At 35.7% G+C, this 27,579-nt stretch overlaps 3 protein-coding genes and 1 long non-coding RNA gene across 4 annotated transcripts in view; 1 reads left to right on the top strand and 3 right to left on the bottom strand.

The window, feature by feature from the left end:
* Nucleotides 1-27,579, bottom strand: part of LOC147076245 (RNA polymerase-associated protein CTR9 homolog) — a 578,712-nt gene that overhangs the window by 84,446 nt on the left and 466,687 nt on the right. The gene's annotated exons all lie outside the window — the stretch shown is intronic.
* Nucleotides 322-7,543, bottom strand: LOC147076268 (uncharacterized). Its single transcript, XR_015069599.1, has 3 exons — nt 7,369-7,543; nt 4,082-4,231; nt 322-2,489 (listed from the first exon to the last, which is right to left on the bottom strand). It is a non-coding gene; the product is annotated as an uncharacterized LOC147076268 (long non-coding RNA).
* Nucleotides 8,486-15,526, top strand: LOC147076267 (uncharacterized). The gene is made up of 3 exons (XM_085941224.1): nt 8,486-8,671; nt 10,416-10,535; nt 13,402-15,526. Exons 1-3 carry the CDS (start codon nt 8,525-8,527, stop codon nt 14,242-14,244), a joined length of 1,110 nt encoding a protein of 369 aa, XP_085797350.1. The 5' UTR covers nt 8,486-8,524; the 3' UTR covers nt 14,245-15,526.
* On the bottom strand, nt 24,459-26,561 carry LOC147076266 (uncharacterized). The gene is made up of 3 exons (XM_085940366.1): nt 26,348-26,561; nt 25,135-25,287; nt 24,459-24,548 (listed from the first exon to the last, which is right to left on the bottom strand). Exons 1-3 carry the CDS (start codon nt 26,492-26,494, stop codon nt 24,459-24,461), a joined length of 390 nt encoding a protein of 129 aa, XP_085796492.1. The 5' UTR covers nt 26,495-26,561.

The raw sequence follows: 27,579 nt of genomic DNA, 5'->3' as shown, positions 1-27,579 counted from the left end.
GTCTGCGCGATGGAGCGACCAAGTGAAAGAGCTGACTGCGGGGCACCATCCATTCTGCCCTGAGAGAAGCGGAAGATCGAGAAGGATGGAAAGTCTTGGTCGCTCAAAGGATGGCGAAATTTAAATGTGGTCACGATCCTCAGCCATGAGTGCACGACCAAGAAGAAAACGCCGTATTATATAAAATAAGATTTATTCATTAAATATGTTACATTTGATACTTATCCAAACTTGAAAGCAAGATATTTCACAGCTCGTATACTTATATTTATATTATATAAACACTTATATTATATAAACACTATTTCCATAAACCCTTATTAATTGTAACGAAAGTAATTATGTGGTAAACTGTAAGAGTATCTCAACAATACTTCTACTAAGTATATGTTTATTATTTTAATCTAAATAGTTTTTTTTACGATAAATTGTGAAAGAGTAAGCTAGGCACGTTTCACAAGGGACACCGATGTCTAGATACCAAACTGTCCAATCACTACACTGCAGTAGCTATGGCAGCCACCGAATAGCTCATGTGTCTCTGACGTCAGAACCAAAGTTACATGTTTTGCACGAGTCCCATTTACTTTCATGTATTATTTATATGAACGCTTCAGTAGCGAATAAGTCAACAATAGAAATCTTCGCGTCCAAAATTATAAATACAAACAATGGTTACATCACATCGTTGATTCATTTCTGCTAAATGGAGTAACGTGAGACACCGGTGTTTCGTGTGAAACGGGTCTTATACTTTATCAAATTTGAGTTTTATTAGTTTTCCACAATAATGACTTTTATAATTTCGTTTTAAGATATTCCATAATTATGAGAAGTAAAATACATCAAATTACAAGGTAATTTTTGAATTTAGATACGGTCTTGCTACGGTATTTTACAAATCGGTTACATTTCATCCAGAATAAGTCATTTAAAGAAATTTCATTTAACGTATTTGTATGCATGTTGATACCAGATGAAGGTCTTCCATGGGAGCCATGGGAGACCACCGTAAAGAAACTGAGCGAACCATCCACTGTCCCTTAAACTACCGCCTGCCACAGCAATTGCAAGCAGCAAGCACTGCAATTAGAAAACTTCGACCTTCTGTGTAATAGCTCCATACTGCTTTATTGTTTTTGCTCTTTTGCGCTCCAGCAAGCCAACCGCATTTTAGCTACTGCTTGTAAATTGTTTTATATATATTTGATATATAGGTATTAAATACCATCATTTGATAAACCTACATCGTGCGTTTCTGTTCCCCACCCCCGCCTCTTGGCCTTGTCATTGTCTAGGTCTAGAATCTCCGCCTAAGAGCGAAGAAGGCCAGTGATAATGTCAAATCAATCATTAACTAAGTTCACACATTAAAGAGTGTTTTCAACTGGATGAATCTTTTTGTGTAATTTCATTTGGCCGGATTGTCGACACGAAAACGGGCATTTATCACATTTAAATGGCTTTTCACCAGAATGAGTCATTTTATGTCTCTTCATGGTACCAGATTGTATGGCAGTGAAATCACATTCTCCACATATAAAAGGTTTCTCACGGGAATGAGTCATTCTGTGTAATTTCATGGTATCAGATCGCGAACAACAGTAATTACATTCAAAACATTTAAAAGGCTTGTCGATAGAATGAGTCAGTTTGTGTGATTTCAACACATCAGATCGTGCACATGAAAAATTACATTCGCCACATGTATATGGTTTTTCACCAGAATGAGTCATTTTATGTGACTTCATGTGAACAGATTGTATGCATGAATAATCACACTCCTCGCATTTAAGCGGCTTTTCACCGGAATGAGTAATTTTGTGTAATTTCATCATATCAGATCGTGCACATGAGTAATTACACTCCACACATTTGAATGGCTTCTCACCAGAATGAGTCATTTTGTGTTGTTTCATGCTAGAAGATCGTGCACATGAGAAATTACATTCATCACATGTAAATGGTTTTTCTCCAGAATGTGTCATTTTATGTGATTTTATTTTATCGGCTCTGGTACAAGCGAAATTGCATTCATCACATTTAAAAGGCTTTTCACCAGAATGAGTCATTTTGTGTGATTTCAACTGATTAGATCGTATGCATGAGTAATTACACTGATCACATTTAAATGGCTTTTCACTAGAATGAGTCATTTTATGTAATTTTATTTTATCAGAACGTGCACATGCGAAATTACACTCATCACATTTAAATGGCTTTAAATCTGTAGTAGGGACCTTGATCTTTCCTATTTCATCATTAGTTTTATCAACCTCACGCAAGTCTTTGACATTCGATTGACTAATATTGACTTTCTCATTCCCGGAGGTGCCGTCTACTGTTGGTGAACTTATATTATACCCCAATATGTCATTTTTAATATCTTGCTCATCAATCTGTATATCTCCACTAGGTCGTTGTACTTTTGCATCCATCCATGGCGTTCCGAGCTCTGTATTATTAGCGGCACTGCTCGTAGCAAGTAACTAAAAAATATAAACATGAGTGAAATCTTTATAAATGATCAACTTTCGTGCAATTCAATTATTCAAAGTGAAAAGCCCAGCCACCGTTCTCTTGCCTAAAATCGATAATCACATTTTACATAATAATGTCATCATGTTTAAGGCCTGTTTCACACGAGACACCGGTGTCTCGAGACGCTGCATTTACACATAAATGAATGGGCGCCGTTCAGATGGAGACACTAGTGTCTCGTACTACGGACACAGCAGCTCACTTGTCGAGCTGCCGAGACACTTTTAATTATTGCAGCCATTTTTATGTCTCCATTGTTTGTATTTCTGATTTTAAAAACGAAATCAGGCGTCGACTCAGTCGCGACTGATGCGTTCATATAAATAATACAAGAAACGAAATGGGACTCTTTCAAAAGGGTGGACATGTAACGTTGGCTCTGACGTCAAAGACATGATGAACTGTTTCTTCTATTCAAGAGTAAGAAATCTTGTGAATTATTCGTTCAATAAAAGAAATAGATAATTATAAATTATTAGCAAGTTCAAGTAAGTTACATCATATAAAATATTGGAGAAATCCACGACGTCGGTTAGTGATTGAAGTAATAGGTCAACTTTCTCTAATCTACTTTGATTTAATAAAACAAAAACCGATTGCCAAAGTAGCTTGGTTTAGAAGAGCGCTGATGAGTGGGTATTAAAAGTGGCCAATAGTTAAAATTTGTCGCAATTAGTATGTCACCGCGTAGCATAGAGGTAATGCGCGAATGGTGCGTAAACCCGAAAGATGCAGGGTTTGATTTCCTGCCGGGGTGACTTACTTTTTTCATAAAAAGATTTTTTCTATTGGTTACATTTTCTCAGCAAGTGTTTTTCAAAATTAAGTATGTTCGATATATTAGCTATTTAGCGGTTGCAGTTGCTACTGCAGTATCGAGTGGTTGTAGACTTATGTGTGAGAACACCAGTGCCACGTGTAAAACAGGCTTATTTATTTATACCCTGAGTTCCTACAAAAATCTTAGGTTTCCACCGTGGCTGATCGTAGTAGAATACAGGCTTCCAGTTATACTGAAAAAGTTATCGAAAGATGCGAGATCTGATAAAACAAATACTTTGGGGTGAGTGAGACCGAACATAATTAATTCTCTCTCTAACAAAGTACAATCGTACAAATTGTACAAAATACAATACAAGTACCTTGTATACAATAACAATATATTTAAAAATCTGTAGCTTTTGGATGATTCTTTTAAGTTGACAGGGGATCAAACTGAAATGAAAACCCCATTTGTAGAGGTGTCTATCAGTAAATATTACTGTAATAAAATAAAAAATACACGATTGTAGAGGACTACAATTATTTATACTATTACACGGGCTCTATTTAAAATAAAATATAAATTATAGTTAATTGATATAAACCATTTGGGTATTTTTTTCGATCCAGGTTTTGCCATTCGGCGTCAGTGTGTCATAATATACCAAAAGGCGAAAACCGAAACGAAAAAAATACTCCAATGAAATAGTAATACAAAAATTTAAATTCTATTAAGAACCGTCAGCCGACATTTTTTTAATACTAAAGTAATAGGCACCTCATTTATTGGACTGCGTGAAGAATATGAGCAACCAGGTTGTGGATCCTCATAATTGACTTTCGTTATCATGTCTTCAACAGGTTCGTCCTTGAAGTCGACGCGTAGGGAATGAATCTCAGTTTTTATGTTAGGGTTCGTTTGAGGGACCTAAAAACAACACATCATTGTATAATATCATAAAGAAAATCTTTTGAAGACCTCGCAGTCCATAATAAACTGGCGTATCATCTGAGGGGTTTGACTCCTAATCATGCCCTAAACATCCTGAAGCGGGCCCCTTGCTTATCACCAAGGTTAAGGGCAGTTTGGGGTTATACAATAGTGTTCTCTAAATGTTATTCCGCGAAACCGTACGGTTCTGCGAGGTATAATTAAGGGCATGGCACCCAAAAAGGGGGGGCTGACAGGGCTCTAGGCTGGAAGCCCGGCGTGGCAGCTCGACCAGTTGTGAGATAAACACACACCAGAAGTTTGTTATATTACAAAAAAATCACCTGTGGCGCTACACTACTACATCAAAATTAACATTAAAAAACATGGGAATACAATTATTTGATGTAATATAATAATTGATATATAAGTAACTACATGATAATTCACGTGTATCATTTTATATTACAATTATTTGTAGTGTTTCCAGAATAATAAAAATCGTTATTTATCCAATATCGAAGGGTCGAATGCTACTTGGCTACCACAAGAGGGGGTCGCGACCAGTGGTTGATAACATGATACCGACCGATAATATGATATGAGTACCGACAAATCAAGGGGATTTATTTAAAAATATAGAAAATCGTTTAAATACACGGAGTACCATTTGGGGAACACTATTATAGAACACCACATTGCCCTTAACATTGGCGATAAGTAGGGAGGGGGGGATAACATCCTGGCCTAGGGCCCCGCTTAAGGATGTGGGGGGCCATGATTAAGGGTGTTGCGTGTACCTTTTCTCAATAAATCATCTTGAATAAATGAGTTGTCGGCACTCGACATTATATTATAAAACATTAATCGTAACCCCCTCATATGGTTGCCAAGTAACATGCGGCCATTCGCTATATTGGGTAAATCGCCATTTTTATTATTTTTAACATTTAATTATATCAATCATATCTCACCAAACTGCAACATACAGCCATATATTTTAAAATGTTAATATTTTTAGGTAAAGTATTTTTTTCCTATTAAAGCAAATTTGTGGTGTCTGTTTATCTCACTTAACTGGTCGACCCCCCCCCCCGCCGGGCCCCCGGTTACTGCTTTATTGGTACCCCTTGTGTGAGACATGCTCCTTCTATAGTACAGTACTGTTTACACTACACTCTTGTCATTGGCCCTCATGCACTCTTGGAAGATATTTAGCATAAATTCTTTCTTCGAATGGTCAAAAAAGGATGGAACAGACAACCAGCAGTAAAAGTGGCACATGATTATACATGATAGAAATAGATGTTGGCAAAGTTCAATTTAACTGTAGTAATTATACCACTCAACATAGCAAGGGTAACACACTTAAATATGTATGCATTGTTGTCAAATCAAAGCAATGGAGCGGAAGCGATCTTCAGCATTTCCTCAATCATAACTAGTTCAGTGGGTCTATTATGTTTTGTTTAATTTTGACAAAGTATCATGTAATGTATGGAATGCATTTGTATAAATATCAAGGAAAATAACTAATCATTCCACTCGAGTCCATCACTCGGAGGATCACTCACATCGAGTCCGTCACTTGGAGCATTACTCATCTCGAGTCTAGTCACAGTTATATTAACATCTCGGTAGGTACATTTCCAGTCAGTTCAATAATATAGTAAATCTCATCAGTGCATCAGTACACCCGCGTTTAAAGCATTACTCTTTCATTGTATTTAGGTATTTATACTTGTATAGATAAATAAACTCGGTCATCCACTATGACTTTATCTCTACATACACCATCATCGTCTCCACACACTATGTCAAATTTATTACTTACACCCTGTAACACATTTTAATGTTTCAATGGACTGTTATCATGGAAGGTATCAGTAACAGACCAATTATTATTCATTCAATAGGTACTCTAACAATGATTATGAATGAATTTTAAGTAAATTACGGAAACTGTGCCGCAGATGTCATGGGCTTTTATGATTTTTTTTTACGAAAACAGTTTATTCTATGTACTTAGACTAGTGACGTCCCTAGGAAAAATGCCGCCCCTAGGCAGCACCAAAAAGCAACCCCATTTTTATACAGTATTTTTATCACACTTTCATGACTCCAGTATATAGGAAATGTGTTGTATTGATACATAATCAACAAAATATACATCAATAAAGCATACAAAATTAAATTTAGATATAAAAAGCGAATAAATATAATTACTTAAGTTAAGCATTTACCCAAATCATCAAAGTCTGATGTCGTATTTGGTTGATATTTCTGACACATTTGGTTTGTACCATTTGGCAAAACACAGATTTGTTATTTCCGCACCATTTTTACAAAGCTATTATTGTAGGTAGGTACAACATGTAAACAAAATATTTTTAGCTATTTCTATACCAAATCTCGATTTGCCGCCCTTCGAGTAACTGCCGCCCCCAAGCGACGCTCAATCTGCCTACCCCTACGGGACGTCACTAACCTACACTATTGTAATAAATACATTCTTCTGTCGGCGCATAGGCTTTTCGATCCAATAATTTATTGTTAATTTTGAAATTTTCATACATTTAATGCATCATTAACACAAACAAAGATTATAATATACGGTAATGTTAGGTTAGGGTAGGTTTGGTTATGTTTGGTTTAGTCTAAAATGAAAGTTATAAAATCTCATGACATCGTCTGCGGCACTTTACCGAAATTACTTGCAGATGTTGCAGTTGATCGATATCAGAAAATGTAAACATTGGCCTATCATAGCATAAGCGTAGGTATTTTATTATGAAATGCTTCAACAGGGTGTACAATAGGTACCATTGAAATTCAAATGGCCGATTGGTAAAGCCGCGTTGACACGGTCCAAATACAATCCAAGTACCTACACTTGGATCGAGTGCCATCCAAGTGACAGCTTAACACTTATCACTCCAATCCAAGCTAACTTGGATGAGTAGGACGCGGTCCAAGTAGCTTGGATGGGAATAATAATTAGTATGAAGATGTCTCATACGAGTGCACTTGGATGGCACTCGGTCCAAGCGTACTTGGATCGTACTTGGACCGTGTCAACAGGGCTTTAATAAATCCGGAACAATTAGATACCTATTATTATTTAAAAAACTAACCTCAAAAGTGCAGTTGGCATCATTTTCTTGTTTTATATAAATCTCGGTGTCCTGGTTGTTTTGACGCAATATTGGTACATCAAACCAATGCTGTCCGTCAGCATCAGCTTCGAATTCACCTGGTTCAAGTTTTATATCCATTCTATGGATTTAAATCAAATATTATGTGTCAAAAAGTAAAGACGCTGGCTTGTTTAATGTTATATTAGGCAAGTAGATAGATTGACAGCCGTGACGATAGATTCTCGGCTAGAGATGTCACTTTGAATAATGTTCTTGACTGTGAATCGATCGCCTAATGTCAATAACCCGTAAGTGAAATAACTAAATATTTTAATATGCCGTATCCAAAGACATTGAAAACTCCAATCAAAAGAGGAGTCCAATCTCTTTGGCCGTTTCTGACTGTTATTAGTTCACACATGTTGTAGAATAACGCGTAACGTCAAAAGCGGTACCTACCTAGGTAAAGTAAAGCACAAATGCCTTATATAGGTAATGATACCATCCAATAAAATGTGACATACGTATGTACCTATATAAATAAAGATAAATATCCAAATTTGTTATAGGTATTAGGTACCTGCTATTTTACATTTTAAATACCAAGTCAAAAGTGACCTTTTCAAGCTGAATTCAACACACGTCATGCATTCATGCAACACGCTTGACAGCTAGGTAGTACCTACTTACGGGCTATCACAGGTGTATGTATGCAATGTTCAGTTACGTACGGGAAAATACTAAAATGGCTGTATCATTTTTTTAAAACACTACAGATATGGGAATTTTGTAATCGATGGGCAGTATTTTTATTGTTTTTAGTACCTATCTACATCAAGAAGTAATTTTCTTCATATAAGTAAGTTAGATACGGGGTATTGGCATTAGTACATCGAAATTCGTATTGAAATATTACAATCTAGTCGGCCTCTGATTGTCTCGAACATTAAAAATTTACCATCATTTATTATAAATAACATTTCTATCGGATGACATCGCGTAGTTAGCTTAATTTTTGGGAAAAAACTTTAATAATTCAGTGGCAATATAAAGATGGCAACACTGGTCTATGGTGAAGATTCTAGTACCACGGCTGCCAATCTGTCCACAAGCCACAAGACCCTTTCACACATTTTTGCTTTAAAGACATAAAATGAATGTAAAACGCGAAGTTAATGATGTAGAAGCCGATGCAAAAGGGCAGGATTGGTTTGATGTGCCAGTATTGCATCCAAGCGGCCTGAACGCCAACATTTATATAAAACAAGAGATTGCTGACGATGCCAGCCATACATTTGAGGTTAGTTTTTAAAAGTGATTGTATTCTACTATGCACCTACACCACTGTACCAAGGATTGTGTTAAAAATATAGATAATGGAGTTTTTTTTTCAAATTATATACCTATTACATTACCGGGATCGATACCCGGGGCGCCTCCAAGGTACATTTTTTTAAACACTATACCTCCATGAAACCACCAAATTACGTATCAAACTGAAAATCTACCAAAAAAAAAGAATAATGTACCTACCTCATGGCCCCCACATCCTTAAGCGGCCCCCCGGGCCAGGATCTTTGGTGCCCCCCCCCCATCTATTGCTTATGTTAAAGGCAGTATGACGCTCGACAGTAGCGTTTTCTAAATGGAGTTTGAGGTCAAATAATATTCAGTGCATTTTTAGCGATTTTTGCGAACACATCGATTAATGGAATAATTAATGGAGGAATTGTCGAGTATCAACATGACTGTAACGACCAAAAACTGCATCAAACCATATATTCTAAAATGGTAATCACCCCAAAGTAAAATAGACTTTTTAGTATTAGAGCAAATTTTAGTTGTTTGTTATCCCATTAATCTGGTCGATTCGCCACGCCGGGCCCCTAGGCTAGAGCCCTGTCAGCCCATGAACTACCTAATAATTATTGCGTCAAAAAATAACATGTAATAATTAAAATTATTTTGTCTGCGAACTTTCTCTTTGTAATTGACAATTGAGTTTAAAACCGTTGAAAAATAATAAAATATAAAAATATTTGTCAGCTGTGGGATTCGAACGTTAAAAGGTCACCCGTCCAACAAGTATCCGCGCGCAATGTTGCTTAATTTCAGTGATCGGACGAGACCGTCATCCACTCGGCTGGTAACATTCTGCGTTAACATTTGAAACTTGTGCACAGAGTTTTATTTTCGTAGCCATAACGAGCGGTAAAACATTATAAATGTAGTTAATAGTTTTAAAGTAAAATCGTTCAAAATTTTAAATACCATAAATTTAATTTATGTATTATAGTGAATAGTTAAGAGCAATGGACTAACCAAAAGATGAGGCGTAGGTTAAAATCAGTGACGTCCCGTGGGGGTGGGTAGATTGAGCGTCGCTTGGGGGCGGCAGTTACTCAAAGGGCGGCAAATCGAGGAGAATCATTAGGTATATACCTATAGAAATCTACCTAAACTTAGTAATAAAGGAAATATCTTTCCATTAAAAAAATCAGCTCACCGATTGGAAACAATATATATGTAGATATTAATTAGATAAGTACTATACAATTTTCAACAGGACTTTATTTTTTTGTCGGGTTCGCGATGCCTAGTTTACTTCCATTGTCCATGGACGTCACGTTCTTCACAGTAACTCGCGAGTTATGGAAGTTTCTAGGTGTATTTTTAAATGTACCTATCTGAAACTGTAGACTCGCAATATTGTCTATTGAAGCAGAGATGGTATTTAAGTTAGATTTAGTAGTATAACTAGATACCTATATCTTGTTATTGTTAGTAATGCATCCATACAACACAATTCTTAGATATTGGAGTCATGAAAGGATGATAAAAAGTACTGTATAAAGAAATGTGGCGGCATTTTGGCACTACCTAGGGGCGGCATTTTGTCTAGGGACGTCACTGGTTAAAATAGTGGAAACTATTTTAATCTCAATTCTAATTTCATCTGATTTAATCATGAAGTGTTATGGGAATTATGTGGAAGATGACGAAAATACATAATAATATGGTCATTAATGCATTGATTTTTTCAGGACTCTGGCCAGATAAATATAAAATCGGAAACTGATTGTCAGCTAGACGGCTTCAAGGGTGAATTTGTTGAAGGCACAATTCCAGCATTAGAAGATTCACAACCCGGATGTTCATATCAGGTATTGTTAATCTTTTGAACGTGTATTTTATCAAATCGTGTCATTATTAAGGGAAAAACAGAGTTATGATATTCCCTACATGAAAACGAAGAATGGCTCCATCAACGAACATCTTTTACGCCGCAAGAAGGAGCCATGATACTGGATTGCATAATATATAATATTACTAGTCTATATGGAGTGCTTCCGTTAGACCTGCACATTCAAGTCCATGGTGCCACGACCGCCTTGCTCGAAGGTCTGGGGGCGGAGGTTGGCGGTATCTTTATATCGTCACCTTTAGGGCTTGGATCCATGAGCCGGTGCGCTCGAAAAGTTATTGTACGCGACCTGGCGTATGACACGGTGCTGCGTGCGTGGCAGGGGCGATGGACCACTTCTTCCAAGGGCAGACAAACGCATTTGTTTTTCCTAATATAAAGTGGCGCATGGAGATAACCAGATTGACTCCAGACCATTGGACTTTTCAGTTCTTAACCGGACACGGTGGTTTTGCCTCCAAGCTCTATCAGCTTCGTCTAATAGAGTCTCCGACTTGCTTATGTGGCTAATTGCAGGATGCCGATCACATCTTCTGGGAGTGTCCCCATATGTCGGTCGAAAGGGAAGAGCTTCTCAAGTCAGCCCGACTCGACGAGGGAAAATTTCTCAGGTTTTAAAAAGTCTGCGGCATTTTACTGCGAGCGAAAATGTCTTCTCATCGAGAATTGACCATAATACATTATATGGAAGTAGGGATCACGCACACTCTAATGCACGCCAACCAAGATCTTGGGAAGTTGCTCCTGGGATACTTTCGGCACAAATTTGAAGAGCGCCTATCGTTCGTTATGCCACGGTATACGTCTGCATAACGGGTATGGAGACGTGGCGGGTGGTGGAGGGAAAAAAAAGTCTATATCTTAGTCGGAAATTTATTAGATCTCTGACATTTCGTTAATAATTGTCATCTTGGACTTAATTTCAATCGGCCAAATAGCAATGTTTCACACCGACATTCTCATGTCGACATCTTCTAAAGCGCGACCCAAACTGAGGTTCATGTCACGGTGCTTGTCGCCTACTGTCACGGGCTGCCGCTATGGGAAAAAAGTGTGTAATGTCGTTGTTCCTGGTCTTTAAAATGTTATCTAAACTGATGCTCCCATCCCGTAGCACATTGTGAACCTTTAAACGAACATTTTCAGTTGGCAAAATCTGCCGTAATCATTAAATCAAGAATGATGGCACTTCACGTTCAACTGCACTGCATCGGCTGCATGACGTTTTTATCATATTCCAAATGCCTGCACTTTTCGAATGTTATGTCAAAATCACGATTTATTTTAGCGGTTGGCACTATGTATTTTCCATGAGAATGTTGTCTATTATCTATGGTCTACAAGTTCATCATCATCATCAGGGGCGCGACAACCCGGTGAGGGTCCTGGCCTCCACCAACAGCTCCCTCCACCTGTCCCTATCCAGCGTGGCCGCTTTCCAATTCGGTACCCCCAGAGTACGGCAGTCACTGGCAGCTCCATCCAACCAGCGAATCTTTGGCCTGCCTCTTCTTCTACGCCCTTTTGAATTTTTGGACATCACTCTCTTTGCCGGTTCATTGTCATTCATACGGTGCACATGACCTAGCCTTCGCAGGCTCCCAATCTTAATTGATTGAACTGCGCCGCAAACTTCGTACATCCCGTAGAGCTCAGCATTATATCTTCTCCTACAATTGGTGCCGTCCCTGATCGGCGGATATATACGGCGGAGAATTTTTCTTTCAAACATGTTCAGGGCTCGTTCATTTCGCAGAGTTAATGTCCTGGTTTCCGATGCGTAGGTGAGCACTGGCCTTACAAGTGTCTTGTAAAGAGTGCTTTTAGTTCGGTCTGCAAGTTGGGTTCTTTTAAAAATATTATCTATGGATGTAATGTCAAACGTAATTTTAACGTATGCACACGTAGAAACTTTTAAAAGTAAATGAAATTAGCATGAATAATTAATACTATTTCAAATTACTAATACATTATAGTAGGCACTCTTCATCAGTATCATTCTTCAGTGAATTTATGAGATGGTGCACGTTTAAAATATTCTGCAAAATGACGAAACCATGGAATAAATATTCGCCGCGACCGCGTGAAAGTAGGCGACATGAACCGTGACATGCATATCAAAGTGGTTTGCGCTTAAGCGTATTATACCTGTTATGGAGATTCTATATCATTCTTTTGTGAAAATTATTTTTTTTATAACCATACCCTAACTTTTTCGTACAAAGTGGTTATGAGGGTTAATTACATTGATGTGCAGTTAATTTCATTCCTCCATTTAAGTACATCTTTAATTTTCTTTATGGTCAGTAGTGTTCTTATGTTGTTATGTTTTTCGTTTTTGGGGGCTAATTTCATGGTAAGCCCATCGATCCTTTTCTAATAGTCGTTGATGACATGATGCCACACAGTTTAAGATATGAATGTGAATCTTTTTAGATAGGCTCGCAGTGTTCCGTGACCTGTTAGTATCTGTGTGATATTTTTATGTTCCTGGCAAGAATGACGGCAGAGTTTATGTTTGGAATAAATTTCCGCGTTATTAATCATGTGGGGGATGCAGTGTATCTATTGTACTATAGCTCTATTGTGTCTTCGTTTAGTTTTTGTTTTGCATAACTGAAGGTGATGTGTGTGTAGGTCGAAGGTTTTTGTCTGTTGTGGCTTGTTTAGCGTATTTATCAGCTACCTCGTTCCCGGCATTCCATGGGTGACTTCCTATCCTGATGATTCTAGGGTCTGTTCCTGTCATTCGAAGCTGTGATAGTCTACGAAAACTATTGCAATACGTTCAGGAGAAGAATAATATTTTTTTTTTTCACCCGCAGGTTCCATCTATACTGACACAAGAAAAAGCAGCTGATTCAAATGATCGATACTTTTGCGATGAGTGTAATTACAAAACAAAACATGTGTCTCATTTGAACCGACATAAAATGGTTCATAGTGGAGAAAAACCGTTCATTTGCAATTTTTGTGATTACAAATGTGTGGACTTAAGCAATTTAAAGCAACATAAAATGGTTCACAGCACAGAAAAACCTTTCAAATGCGATGTATGTGAATATAGAACAAAATATCTCGCCGATTTAAAAAGACATAATGCCATTCATAGTGGTGAAAAACCTTATGAGTGCAATTTATGTCATTACAAATTTGGTGATTTACGTTACTTGAAAAGACACTTACTTATTCATAGTGGAGTCAACCCATTCGAGTGTTCTTTATGTGATTACAAATGTAAAAATTCCACTGCCTTAAAGAGCCATATGATGGTACACAGCGAAGAGAAACCTTTTCAATGTACAATTTGTGACTTCAGATGTAAAGAGTCAGGAATTCTCAAAAGGCATATAAGAGTCCACACTGGTGAAACCCCATTCAAATGCGATTTGTGCGATTTCGAATGCAGTCATTCCGCTAATTTGAAGAGACATAAATTGGTACATACTAATGAAAAACCCTTTCAGTGTAATACGTGCGACTACAAAAGTAAAGATCCGCGCAGTTTAAAGAGACATATAATGGTTCATAGTAATGAAAAACCTTTCAAATGTCAGTTGTGTATTTACACAGGAAATGACCCCAGTAATCTAAAAAAACATATGAAGATTCATATCAGGGATAACACTTTGAGTGTGGCGAATATTAACACGAATGCAGATATATAAATGGCGTCACATTTTTTTAAATCTCGCGAAAAATTTTATATTTTTAAACTATATTTAGTGTTTTAAAAAAATCTGAGGTAAGGGATGGAGTGAGATGGGGTAGGTAGGTTCCAATGAGTATAAGGATTTGTGCGTGATAAAGTAGCCCCAGTTTATTTCCATTAACCATCAAAAAGATACAATCGTTAATACAGACTTGTACAATGAGATTAATGAATTGTACAATTAATAATTTCGTAAGTATGTCTCGAGAAAAGTTACCAATCGTGAGATTGTAGATGCGACTGTAGGTTAGAACGGCTTTATTACTTGTGTTATTTTGATCATCATACTTATGCAGGTTATTGTGCAATGCGTGAATCTTTCGTAAGTTATAATCAATTGATTTTAATTTGAACAATTATGCAGTTTCAATAATTGAGTATGATTGATTTTCATAAAAACAACTTTTGTGCATATCATAGCAAACAGCATTATTTCTTAATTTGCTATATTATTGATTCATTAAATTATTATATTATTTTGCTAAATTAGCTTTCTGTTGAAATTTGATTGACTCACATAAATCGATTGTTTTGTAATTTTAACAATATTATGGTGCAAGATACATTGTAGTTTTAAATTAATGGTTTCCTGCCAAGTCATGCTGGATGGTAGGGTATTAAAACAAACTTAAGATGCTAACTTAAAGGTACACTCTGTCTGAAGATCCATGTAGCACCCACAAATCCAATTAGATTAATAGTCATAAAATAACATTATTTTTCTTAGTGATAATTTAGCTTGAAACAATGTTTATCGATTAATTATTAAATTTTAATTGAATGAATAGCTTATTTTTTAACATGCGATAAAGCCATTTTTCGGGTCTCCGCCAGCTCTCACCGCTAAACTCGCCTGTCTGCCGCGCAGCCATAAATCAAACCTTGTAGAAACGTTGCTCCGATATTGCATGGAGACCACGCACATTGGCACCTAGCGAGCCGGTATAGTAATGACTAATTCGTAGGTGTGCGTATCCGTTCTGGCGGCTTCGACTTGCAGCCCGAAATGCATGCGTTGTGTTGCTAGCAGCACTATATGTTTTTTTTTCAAACTCAAAAGTCGCATACCACAAATGTGCAAAAAGGTGTGTTTTGTAAATAACAATGAAGTCACATTATATATGTATTCGACACGTTGCAGATAAAACGAGTTTTGATGTGCGAGCCGGCTTACACTCATTATGTCTAAAATATCATTGACTTATTGTAATAATTAAATGTATACCGTCTCTTTACATATGTTTATATTAATTTTGTAAATATAATAAACATTTTACCTATAATAAATTAAATGCATTGTTTGTATACATAATTGTTTTATTTTTTATTCAATATTGAATATACACAATGTTTTTAAGAATGTTTGATTCTTTGTTATAGAAATAACTTAATTTTATAAACTCAGCAACACATTAAAACAAGTCTATAATAATTACAAGATAAAAAGAACTTTTTATATACCACGTTTTTAAATTTGTTGTTGAATCATATAAACTTGACAATTCTATGTATTAATAAATACTTTTTATTGAACTTGATAGAAATAGGTACTGTATAAATATATTAGAATTCTCTAGTATCATTTTGACATTTCATATTGATTTCCATAGTAATGCACGTCTATTATATTAATAACTTAGTTGCTAGGACCATCCCCTTAGCAACCAATAATAGTATTTTACTTTTTACGTATTTCTACCGAAATAAATATTCATACAAAACAGAGTTAACTGAAAATGAATTCAATTCTACTTAAAGATGGCTAAAAGTAATAAAAAAATGCATTGGCATTGTGTTCTGATATATTCTAAAAATTTCAAATGTCTAGCTAGTCGGGAAGTAAGTTAAAAATCGATTGCAAGATTTGTACTGGATAAACAACCACCGGAGAAACAAGAATACGAGCTAAGAAAAACGTGGTAAAATTGTAAGGACGAGGGGGACTCAAAATGGCGTCTTTTATTTTCCGAGTGAAGGCTTTGGTGTCAGCTATCGATCCGTCAATGATTCATCCGAATTATCTCTTATATGTATGTTTAAACTGAGGACTTCAAATTCCAAATGGCAGTTTGTTTTGTGTTCAATTAAAGTCACGTGGCTTAAGCATCGTGGGTTCCAGGTTTGAGTCCTGGGTGTGGCAAGTACACATATTGTTTTTCAATTTGTGTATGAGTCAGAGTATGGACCTGATAGGTAGAGCAAGTGGCCGACATCCATCTCTCGTAAAAAAAATATGAATACAAACCTCCACTCGGTGGAGGCCAATATGATTTTATTAGGATCGGACATGTTCGCAATGTATTATGAATGTTCTTGTAATTCAATATTGATTAAATAAGGTTTTTAAAGAATGTTGATTATTATATAGTAATGACATAATTTTTAACTGTCAGAAACATACATATTAGAAAAATTTCTAGAAAATAAGTTTAACCGAGTGAGTCTCGAACTCAAGTCTTAGCTTAAAGGCCAAAGCATTCACCCGGAAAGTGAAAGATGTGAGTTAAAGTTTCTACCTACGTTTCTTATGTTTTTTAAAATGATGTTTTTTGTATTTTTTTTTGTTATTACTGTTACATTTTCAATGTGCTTACTTTAAATTTAGGAGTGTCTTAATTTCTGATGACTTTTTTTAAATTTGATTTGGTTCTTTTGTCGCGGAGAAGATTGGCCTCCAAGAAATGAAGAATATTTCATTCGAAATATCGAAGAATATACAACCACATTTAACATTCAACCCGTCAACTGTCACTCACCTTTAACCGATTCCGTTTCAGAAAGACTAAGTTCATCGATGACGACGTAATCCGATCAGTAGGTACACACGTTCACTGTCTTTCGAAACTAATATGGTCCCCCAGGACAGAATGTTTGGACAGATGGTATTCTGTGAAACACTACGGTTATGCGAGGTATAATAAAATTAAGGGTGTTTCGTGTAGTTTTAGCGATTTTTTCCATTTTTCAATAAATCCACTTGAATTATTGAGTTGTCGGCATTCGACATCATATTACAAAGCATTGTTCGCAACCTCTTTCATGTAAGCTAAGTAATATGCGACCATTCAGTACATTTGATAAATATCATTAAGGAAACACACATTATCTAATATATAAAAATCAATATTTGTTTGTTCGTATTTTATGTGCTGCCATACCGTTCATCCGATTGCGATAAATCTTTGTCAACTTATTGCATGAACTTGCGCGAAGGTTATAGGCTATATTTTATATATAAAAATGAATGTGTGTCTGTCTATCTGTTCCGTATGCGTTTCTATAGCATTCATTCGATTGCGATGAAACTTTTATCAGTTGTTGTGCGCACACCTGCGAAGGTTTTCAAATTAGTATTATATAAAATACAAAGTTTGGTGTTTGTTTCTTTCATCCAATTTTGAATTTTTTACTACATATTAATACTATTAATAACGTTTGCATATTTTGGATTCGATTTTAATTTACTGTTCTTTTCTTTGACGTTTACTCTTATTAGAATTACTTTCATATTGCCATATTGTATTACACAGATATTTTAATATTAAAAAGATAATTACTTAGGATTATTATTTTTTAAATATCTAAAGTAAATGTATCCACGAAGCGACCCTGTGCCTGGTACTTCAGCGTGTTATAAAATAAAATTATAGAGTGAATTATTGTTATTTAATGTAATCAATCATATTTATCTCATCCAATTATTGCATCGCATAGTCAGATATTTTAAAATGCACTTTTTTCCTATTAAAGCAAATTTATGGTCTATTTTTCTAACCTAACTGGTCGACCTCCCACTCCTGGGTCCCCTAAGCCCGGGCCCTGAGTCTAAATCCCTGTCAGCCCCTCCTTGTGGGGTCTCTGACTCTCTGGGTAGTACTTTGGCTGTGCAAGATAAACTTTATGATACGACAAGGGTAGTTGTTTTATTAACTATAATTACATGTTTATAATAATATATAGTACAGCATTTTAAGCGTAATGGCTTTTCGCAGTACAATCATAAAACACTAATAGCAACTCAATCTCATAAGGTATTCACAAATATATTCGACATGTTTCTAATAAAGATCATAGGTAAAAGTACCATTTATTAAAAGGTAAATAGGTACTATTATATACAACCTATGATAAGAGTTGGATCAGCATATTGTCTCACCGAATCCCATTGGAGGCAATCGACGCCAATTTGATGCCACTGTTGACCACGGGATTCTGCGACACTTAGGCCCGTTTCAGACGGGACACTGGTGTCGCGCTCGTATATAATTGGAGGCCTTTGTATTATGTTTATGAACGCCCCAGAGCTAATGAGTCAACGCGTGTCCGGTATACTTTTCCGTCGGCCGCTACATTCTCAAGCCGCCGATATACTTGTTATTATTACCGCAGCAAGTTTTATGTTCTAATTTATAACGCGAAATTATGCGTTGACTTATTAGCTCTGGGGCGTACATAAACATAATACAAAGGCACCTTTATTCGAATACAAAGGCGTCCTATATTATATCGAGCGCGACACCGGTGTCCCGTCTGAAACGGGCCTTATTCTTGGTAAAAAATATTTTTAAATAAAATATCTTCAAACTTATAAAATCACCAACACATTTATTACACAATGTTAAAAGATATATTGAAATAACACATACAATGAAAGAGGTGTAGCTAATTTCGTACTCATGTAAAATTTACAACAAAATTAAATCTGACTTGGTCCATCTTATTATCCTTTTAAATTTACCTGAAAAGGGTTAAGAGGCAAGTGTGTACAGATGTTTTGTATTTTCCTTCATAGTAACAACGCCAGTAATTTATTGAATTAAAATTTAGAATAAAAAATATATTTTAAATCTTGTTTGCATGAAGTTTTTATTGTTATCATTAGTAATATTGCACTTTCTTTAACAAAATCAATATCGAAGGCGTGTATTTTTTGTTGTTGATAATTTTATTACGTTAATAAAAATAGATTTTTAAAGATCAGATGTATTTATTAAAATGCATAGACTTTTAAAACAAGTACAACTACATCAACAAAACTTAAAGGAACATACATAATTTGAAAACACCTTATATACATACTATAAAAATAAAGGTATTCGAACGAAGTTGAATAGGTAACCACTGAATTCACGACAACATTTAAATAGCATGCTAATTACATCGAATGGCCGCCTGATCGTTACCAATGTTGTCCAATGACTTAAGAGGTAACTTCAGTGAAACGGCAAAGAATTTTCAACCGTAGGTGCGACGAAATTTCTCACTAGTCGCCACTCGGAGACCGATAGTCGAGGTGTCCGCACGTCGATTTTTTTTGTCATGAAGTCAGATGAAAATATTCTTAAATCGTGTAAAGATGACTAAAAAACTTTACGTATGTACTTAAAAAAGAAAACATGTCAATGAATATACTTTTATTATTAGTAATATAACAATAAACATAACATTAAATGGACGCATGTTGGATTTTTATGACAAATTATATTTCGTTCGGCACGCGTCATTTGCACAATCCGCGCATCGCCTAGCCACGATCTTTTTAGACCATGCCTCAACTGAAGTATAGCCTTAAGCAACGGGCCTTCTATCTAGTTACAATGAAATTATCTAATAGTTTTTTCATTAAATCTACAGCCTTCTATATTGTCCCTATGACCAAACATTAAAAAAGAAGATGGTCGACGGATAATAGATGCCGCCGTGAGAATTGGTGGAATTAAATTGTAATGAATTTAAGAAAATCCATTAGAAATATTAGTAATATTCGATAATACTCGTAATATTGTGTAGATAATATTTATCTCTACTTTTATTTATTTTGGAAATGTTCACACGATCGAGGTCTCTTCATCTGTTGGAAGCGGATTTACCGCTAGTTTTGACGGAGGAAGGGATCGAAGGAGATGAAGGAAGTAAAAAATATTATCACCCCGAGTCGATAATTATTATAAAATAATCACAAGATAAAAATAACTTTTTATAAAAGTACTTACAACGTTTTTAAATTTTCTGCTGAATTATTAGCATCAATATGCTCAAACTTGTACTTGATATGAAGTAAATAAAAAAAACAAACAAACAAACAATTAATATAGAATACTGAAATGTCATTATGACATGTTATTTTGATTTCCATAGTAACGCACGTAAATATTAATAATTTAGTTGCTAGGACCCACTTAGCAACCAATAATAGTCTTTTACTTTTTACGGATTCTTCTGAAATAACTTTCCATACAAAACAGAATTAACTGAAAATTAATTCAATTCTGCTTAAAGATGGCTAAAAGTATCTGTTCTACCTATTCTAAAAGTTTCAAATGTCTAGCTAGTCGGGAAGTTAGTTAAAAATCGATTGCAAGATTTGTAGTGGACAAACAAGAATACGAGGTAATAAAAACGTTGTAAAAATCATAATTAGTCGGATATATCGTCAATATTTGAATGGTGTTATCATGGAGTGTGTAAATCGGGCCCATTTTCTAAGTTATAAAATGTATAATTCTTGTCAGATTTGGGTGTACAGAAATTGCATACAAAGTCATCGCTTCTTTAAGACTTCAGAATAGTTAGTTGGTTCAGTCATCGGTATAATAAACGCGAGCCGGTGTGTAGATTACTTTAATTGATACACGATTCACGCTTTATTAATCATAAGATTAATACAAGTCAGCTTCTAAAGTCCGATATAGTTAAGTCACCGCCATATTTAGATTAATAAACCCTGAGGACAACTTTTTGCGCAAGCAACGAGTGGTCCACTGTCATACTATTTATTGATAACGTACTTGCAAGCAGAGTTTGGTATTCTATAATGACTGAAGAGTATAAATAAGTTATTAGTTATTGACGTTTAGAATCGACTGTCACATTGACAAACGTCCTAGTGTATTATGATATTATTATACACAGAAGAAGTTTACTTACTTTGATCGTCACTTCCAATTATTAATAACACATAACCACTAAGTCAGATGAACTCCATGGTCTCCAAGATACGTTAATAAAACTGAAACTAAGAATACTCCGACGAGTGAATACGACAGACGCGTCAGTATGAGCACTTTTTAGACAATGACAGTTCATCTATAGACAACGGGAGGGGCAAAAAGTAGGACCTATCGTGTAATGTATCGGCTTCCTTCTTTAGTGGGCAATGGTTAAGTTAATTCCCTCTTATGGCTCAAATAGACTCTATAACAATCGGTCATATAAATGCCGAAAAACCCGTTTCTTATGTTGGCGGTCTGTGTCACAGGGTGTAAATACGATATCATAGCTGTCATACAATATATATGTATAATATGTCGGAATGGCATAGATATGATCATAGACACTAAACCGCTCTTAGCATATATGTGCCCGATCGTCATATAGTATATTTGAACCATTACAAAAGTATATAAAAACCAATTTATTTATGAATCTATATATAATAGAAACTTGAAATCACTAGAACAAGCAGCCGCAAGTCCATGAATAGAGATGTAGTAATAATTATATGACATTTTTCATAGTCATCGGGACACGGTTTTGTCTCCATTCTATGACAGCGTGCCATAATAGAATCGCCGATTTGCTTATGTGGCAAATTGCATGATGCCGATCTTATCCTCTGGAAGTGTCCCCATATGTAGGTTGAAAGGGAAGATATTTTCAAATCGGTCCGAGCCTAAGTTGGACCGGTCGACCATTGCGACTTGTATCTACGAACAAAAATCTCTCAGCCTTTAATAAGTTTGCGACATCGACAATTGACTGTAATACAGTATATCGGAGTAGGAAACATGCACACTCTATTGCATGCCAAACAAAGTCTTGGGAAGTCGCTCTTGAAACACTTTCGGCGTAACTTTAAAGAGCGCTTAACGATCATTACGCCACAGAATACGCCTGCATAACGGGTGTGGAGACGTGGCGAGTGGTGAAAGGAAAAGCAATCATCAGCACCAATCTCGTCAGTTACAAAGTTCACACAATATTCACATATAAAAACGTAATTTGACGGAATTTGATGAATGCCTTTTTTATGTAATCTCATGTGGCGTTCAAGTGTGTGTCTAAGTTCATTGACTACATTTCAATGGCTTCTTAGCGGAATGATTCATTTTGTGAAATTTCATGTAATAAGATGTTATACAAGAATAACTGCATTGATCGCATTTAAATGGCTTTTCACCAGAATGTGTCAATTTGTGCAATTTCAATGAATAAAGTCGTTTAGTAGAGAAACGACATTCATCACATTTCAAAGGCTTTTCATCAAAATGAGTCGATATGTGTGCTTACAATGTATCAGATCGTGCACAAGAGTAATGGCATTTATCACATTTAAAAGGTCTTTTACCAAAGTGAGTCTTTTTGTGTGCTTTCATTAAATAAGCTTGTATAGTTGAAAAATTACATGCATCACACTTAAAAGGCCTTTCACCAGTATGAGTATATTTGTGTGATTTCATATGAGAGGATTGAATGCAAGAGAAATTGCATTCAATACATTTAAATGGCTTTTCACCTGAATGAATCATTTTATGTGATTTCATGACAGTAAAGACATTGCATGAATAATTGCACACGTCACATTTATACGTCTTTGCACTGAAATGTGTAATTTTATGTGATTTCATGTCATGATTATTAATCGCTGTATAATTACATATATTACATTTTAATGGCTTCTTAGTACAAAGAGACCGGTTGTGTATTTTTATGTCAGAGAATTTTGTACATGAGTAGTCACAATGATAACATTTAAATGATCCTGTTACAGTTGTATGCGATGCCTTGTGCATCTTCAGTAATTCTGATGATAGTAAATTTTTGAAACAGGTACTACAAACAAAATTTTCTTTGAAAAAAAATGTTTTTTCTAAATTCAATACAGGTACTAATTCTGGATTTGTTGACGGTTTATCATATTTTTCGAGTTCTTTTTTTATGTCATTCTCATCAATTTGACTGTTATTTGAGAGCTCTTGAGTTTCAAATGTCCTGCACGACGGTTTGAATCTGATATCGTTAGCCAATGCGGTGTTTGTTGAAGTAAACTGAAAACCAAAAAGAGATTAGATTGAATTTTTGAAATAATATCCTACAATAATAAAAGAGATCCTCACCAATGGCACTCAGCTCGAACAGGTGAAAAGCTACATCTATCCGAGACAACAAGTGTCTATAGATGGATGTATATTTAATGAAATTGTTCGCAGAGTAAAGCTGGGCTGGAGTGCTTTTGGCCGCCTGAATAATGTCTTCAAAAGTGACCTTCCACTGTGCCTAAAGCGCAAAGTGTTCAACCAGTGTGTGCTTCCCGCGATTTCATATGCGTGTGAAACATGGAACCTAAGTAAAAGAGAGATCCAGAAACTTAGAGTAGCACAACGTGGTATGCTGGGCATAGCGCGAAAGGACAAAAAGAGGAATGAGTGGATAAGGAAGCAGACAAGGGTTTGCGATGTAATAGAGTTTATTAAAAGCCTTAAATGGAGATGGGCTGGACACATAGCTCGAAGAAGAGACAATCGTAGGACAAATTTAGTCATCCAGTAGTATCCAAGAAGTGCAAAACGTCCGAAGGAAGACCTAGAGGCCGTTGGATAGATGAAATGATAAAAGTTAGATTACGTGGCAACGCAATGTACAGGACCCGAGAGAAGTGTAAGCAGCTTAAAGAGGTCTTCATCCAGCGGTGGATAAATTGAGGCTAATGATGATGATGTCACACCATTGTATCATACTTTTGATAATATTATTTTATGGGTCTACAGTAAAATTAGCAAAAAAAGCTGACCAATATAAAACAACTCGCTATATCAATTTTATTATTGATCTCAGACTGATTAGATTGGAATAAGTCCATTAAGATAATATGCTACGGCATTTGTATAGATAATCACCGCAGGGCATCTCGAGACAAAAACAGAAACATAGAGCCCTCCAAACCAACCCACTCCACACCACATTCGGTCTTAATCGAGCGTATCATGAGGCCCTACGTTAGGATTCGAAGAGTTAGCTGTTTTTTTACTACTAGTAATGTCTCAAGAGCAGATACACAAGTCTCACCACGCTCAAGTGAGCCCCCGCACCATACTCGGACTTAATCGAGCGTATCATGAGGCCCTACGTTTGGATGTGAAACATTAGCAGTTTTTTACGCCTAGTAATGTCTCAGGAGCAGATGATCGCCACGCACCGGAGAGAGTTTTGACTGAGTTGTTTGTCAATAAAAAGTGCCATAGGAGAGAAAAGCACGTAGAACTAACATAAAGTAAAATAAATTTAATTATAAATATAATACAAAAAGCATATTAAATTATACAGACATATAAAATCTATATGAAGAGATCTTCACGTCCAAAATAAGTGGTACGTGTGCCATAGGTTCGCCACCATTTATATAGGCAGTATTTAAAATAAATATTCGACTGTGTTTAGGATTTGGACCTCGATTGAGGACCTCGATTTTTCGAAAAGTGCTTTTATTAGATATTAACAATGTATACAACGAAATACACGTTCGGTAAAAAGGAAGTAAGCAGCAAATGCCAATTTATTATCAAAATTCTGGTTTTAATTAAGCTTTAATTAAGTTTTAATTTAAGGAAAAAAGCATTTACCCTCAATTTTAATGATTTTCTGTAATAACTTCTTTGATTATTAGTGGATCGAAAAGATATTACACCAAATCATCAATCATCATGCACCTAATGTATATGCCTATTTTTTATTATTACTAAACCAAAATCATTCATAAAACGTTTTTTGCCTCTACTATAAAATTTGTTCTGTGTGGGTTACGCCGTTTTTCCTATACACGGTCGAATTATGGTATTGTGTAGGTTACCTGATTTTCTGGGTTGCAGTCCGAATTGGAACACCCAGGTTGTGTGTCCTCAGATTTGATATGGCACACTGTGTCTTCGATAAATTCAACTTTGTAATCAACTCGTTCAGAATCAGTCTCCGTTTTGACAGTCCACACGCCCGTCGTGGAGTTCTAAATAAAAATAAAGATTATTTAAGAAAGTATATCGATGTTTTCTTAATCAAGCAAATAGTTGATTAAACTCCCAAGATTGAAAATAGGATGTCTTAGATGCCTGGCCCCCACAAAGGGGTGGGGGGGTGGCAGGGCTCTAGCCTGGGGGCCCGAGCTCACTTAAATGGTCAAAGACATAGCTTATAATTAGTATCTTTAGAATTATCTTTCTTCTTGCCCATTTTTTGAATAATAAAATGCCAAATTCTTGTCAAATTTGGGATCACAGAGATTATCAATATAATTTTTTATCGTAAATATTTCACTATAATAATGTCGATATAAATTATACTGATGGTTTTATAAATGCGTTTAAAAATTAATAAATGTAAAAAATCTTAACACCACTGCACATTTATGTACTGAAATATGACTATATTCTAAAACATTAGAGCGAGAGGTTTAAAAGAATACTATTTTATGTAATAAAAATACTTTATGCAGTCATCAAATGTTTAAAATAAATATAAAGGATAATAAGGCTTCAAAATTATATAAATAGATTATCTACAACGTTTGAGGAATGTCCAGGATAATGCTTTGAAAATAGAATAAAAGTTCCATTTTGACCCACGCTGAGCACGTCCGCCCTTAATAACGAAAACGATTGGTAGGTTTTATATCCGTCAAATCTGAAAAATATACTAGAACTCACGGGTCTTGTGACTAGTTCTCCGCCGTCGCGCGCTGCCATCTGTCAATGAACGCAGTGTTGCCAACCGAACTATAATTATAGTACATTTTGGTCCGCGTACTATGAAAAAAGTATAGTACGTCAAAAATATCACAATTTTTAAGAAATGGAACTAATTGAATTCCCCGGTTAGCATATTTTTACATTTTCAACACGTCCTATAATTTTTGAAGAAATACTATCATTTCATGGACCGCGTACTTATAATCCGATGACAAAAAGATAGCAGAATTCAACGATGGCGACTGACAGCCAAAGACGGCGGACGACCAGTCACGAGCACCGAACTCACAATAATTAATATTATTTCGTCGAAAAACTAACCTCAAAAGGGCAAGTCTCATCGTCGGCATTCTCTTGTTTTATGTGAATGCTGTCGTGCGGGTTGTTCGATTGGAATAATGGCTCATCACACCAGTCCTGACCTTCAGCACCATACCCTAAAACATCAGGTTCACGTTTTACATTCATTATAATACATATAAAATAAAAACGCGTCACAGAACAGCATCTATGTGTATAATTATACTGTGCGAAAGAATCCATAGACTAATTCAGGACTAATTGAATCATAGATAATATAGGTACGATGCTTTCTATAGAAATATAATTACTTTATTTGACGCTTTATTTCGCTGTTCGCCTTTTCTAATAATTATTTACCGATAATATTTGCAATCAAATATATTTTTTTTTTTTTGATTTTATCGAGGCTTTGACTGCGAATCACTGTCATATCGCCTCTTCTCTTTTAGATGGGGAACCGTCGATCAGGTCCACACTCCTATTCTGTTAAATAACTTTACAATTTTGCCTAGCTCCTCCGTCTTACCCACCGCCAGGACACTTCTTCAATTCGTCGACATTCTCATAGTTATCCGCAATTCGCAGCTATACTCTGTAAGCTGTCAGTTCATATTTAGGTAATAATTGTAGTGCTATATGTACAATGTCCTCTAAAACATGACATTCATCGCAGAGTTGCTATTCGCTTCTTCCCATGAAGACCTCAAATCTTTTGCCTATTGTGTGCCCATTTCTTAGCCTCAGTATCATTCCTTGCCAAAGGAGACTCTACAAACCAGGGCACCTCTCGTGGTATGGTAGAAAAGACTTGCCTACTCCATTTCCCCATTTCTAATGATGCCCTAGCAATCCAATCTTATGTTATTGTGCTTGATGGTTTGTTAATTCAATTTAATTCAATAGGTAAGTATCAATATCTCTATATAAAAACAATCGTGTGGCAGGTTGAAGGTACCGATTTAATAAAAACAGAAAATCGCCATGACAACCTAAGCAAACAAAAACGTCGTTTATTTATAATCTATGTACCTACATACCTACCTACCTACCTGCCTAAATACCTATTGTATAGTCTCATTATGTAAAACAGTTATTGTAAATTATTAGGTATCTACATATTAATAAAGACGTTATTTGGCAAAAGCGTGTCATCAAACGATCTAATTTCCTCAGGTGGGTGCCATATTTTTGATAGGCGCATTAAAAATCAAATCGTAATAGTGTATCATCCATTTTTTTATCTTTATAAT

Source organism: Rhyacophila brunnea, unplaced genomic scaffold, assembly GCF_057557595.1.
Source record: "Rhyacophila brunnea isolate RB1 unplaced genomic scaffold, BYU_Rbru_1.0 scaffold_13, whole genome shotgun sequence".
Classification (NCBI taxonomy): Eukaryota; Metazoa; Arthropoda; class Insecta; order Trichoptera; family Rhyacophilidae; genus Rhyacophila; species Rhyacophila brunnea.
Note: the sequence above shows the minus strand (reverse complement) of the source record. Positions and strands in the feature narration are given on the sequence as shown.

Coding starts and splice junctions, on each gene's coding strand:
- LOC147076267 (XM_085941224.1), top strand. CDS start 8,525: ATGAATGTAAAACGCGAAGTTAATGATGTAGAAGCCGATGCAAAAGGG. Junction 8,672..10,415: donor ATGCCAGCCATACATTTGAG/GTTAGTTTTTAA, acceptor TGATTTTTTCAG/GACTCTGGCCAGATAAATAT. Junction 10,536..13,401: donor AACCCGGATGTTCATATCAG/GTATTGTTAATC, acceptor TTTCACCCGCAG/GTTCCATCTATACTGACACA.
- LOC147076266 (XM_085940366.1), bottom strand. CDS start 26,494: ATGAATGTAAAACGTGAACCTGATGTTTTAGGGTATGGTGCTGAAGGT. Junction 25,288..26,347: donor ATGAGACTTGCCCTTTTGAG/GTTAGTTTTTCG, acceptor ATTTTTATTTAG/AACTCCACGACGGGCGTGTG. Junction 24,549..25,134: donor ACTGCAACCCAGAAAATCAG/GTAACCTACACA, acceptor ACTTTATGTTAG/TTCTACGTGCTTTTCTCTCC.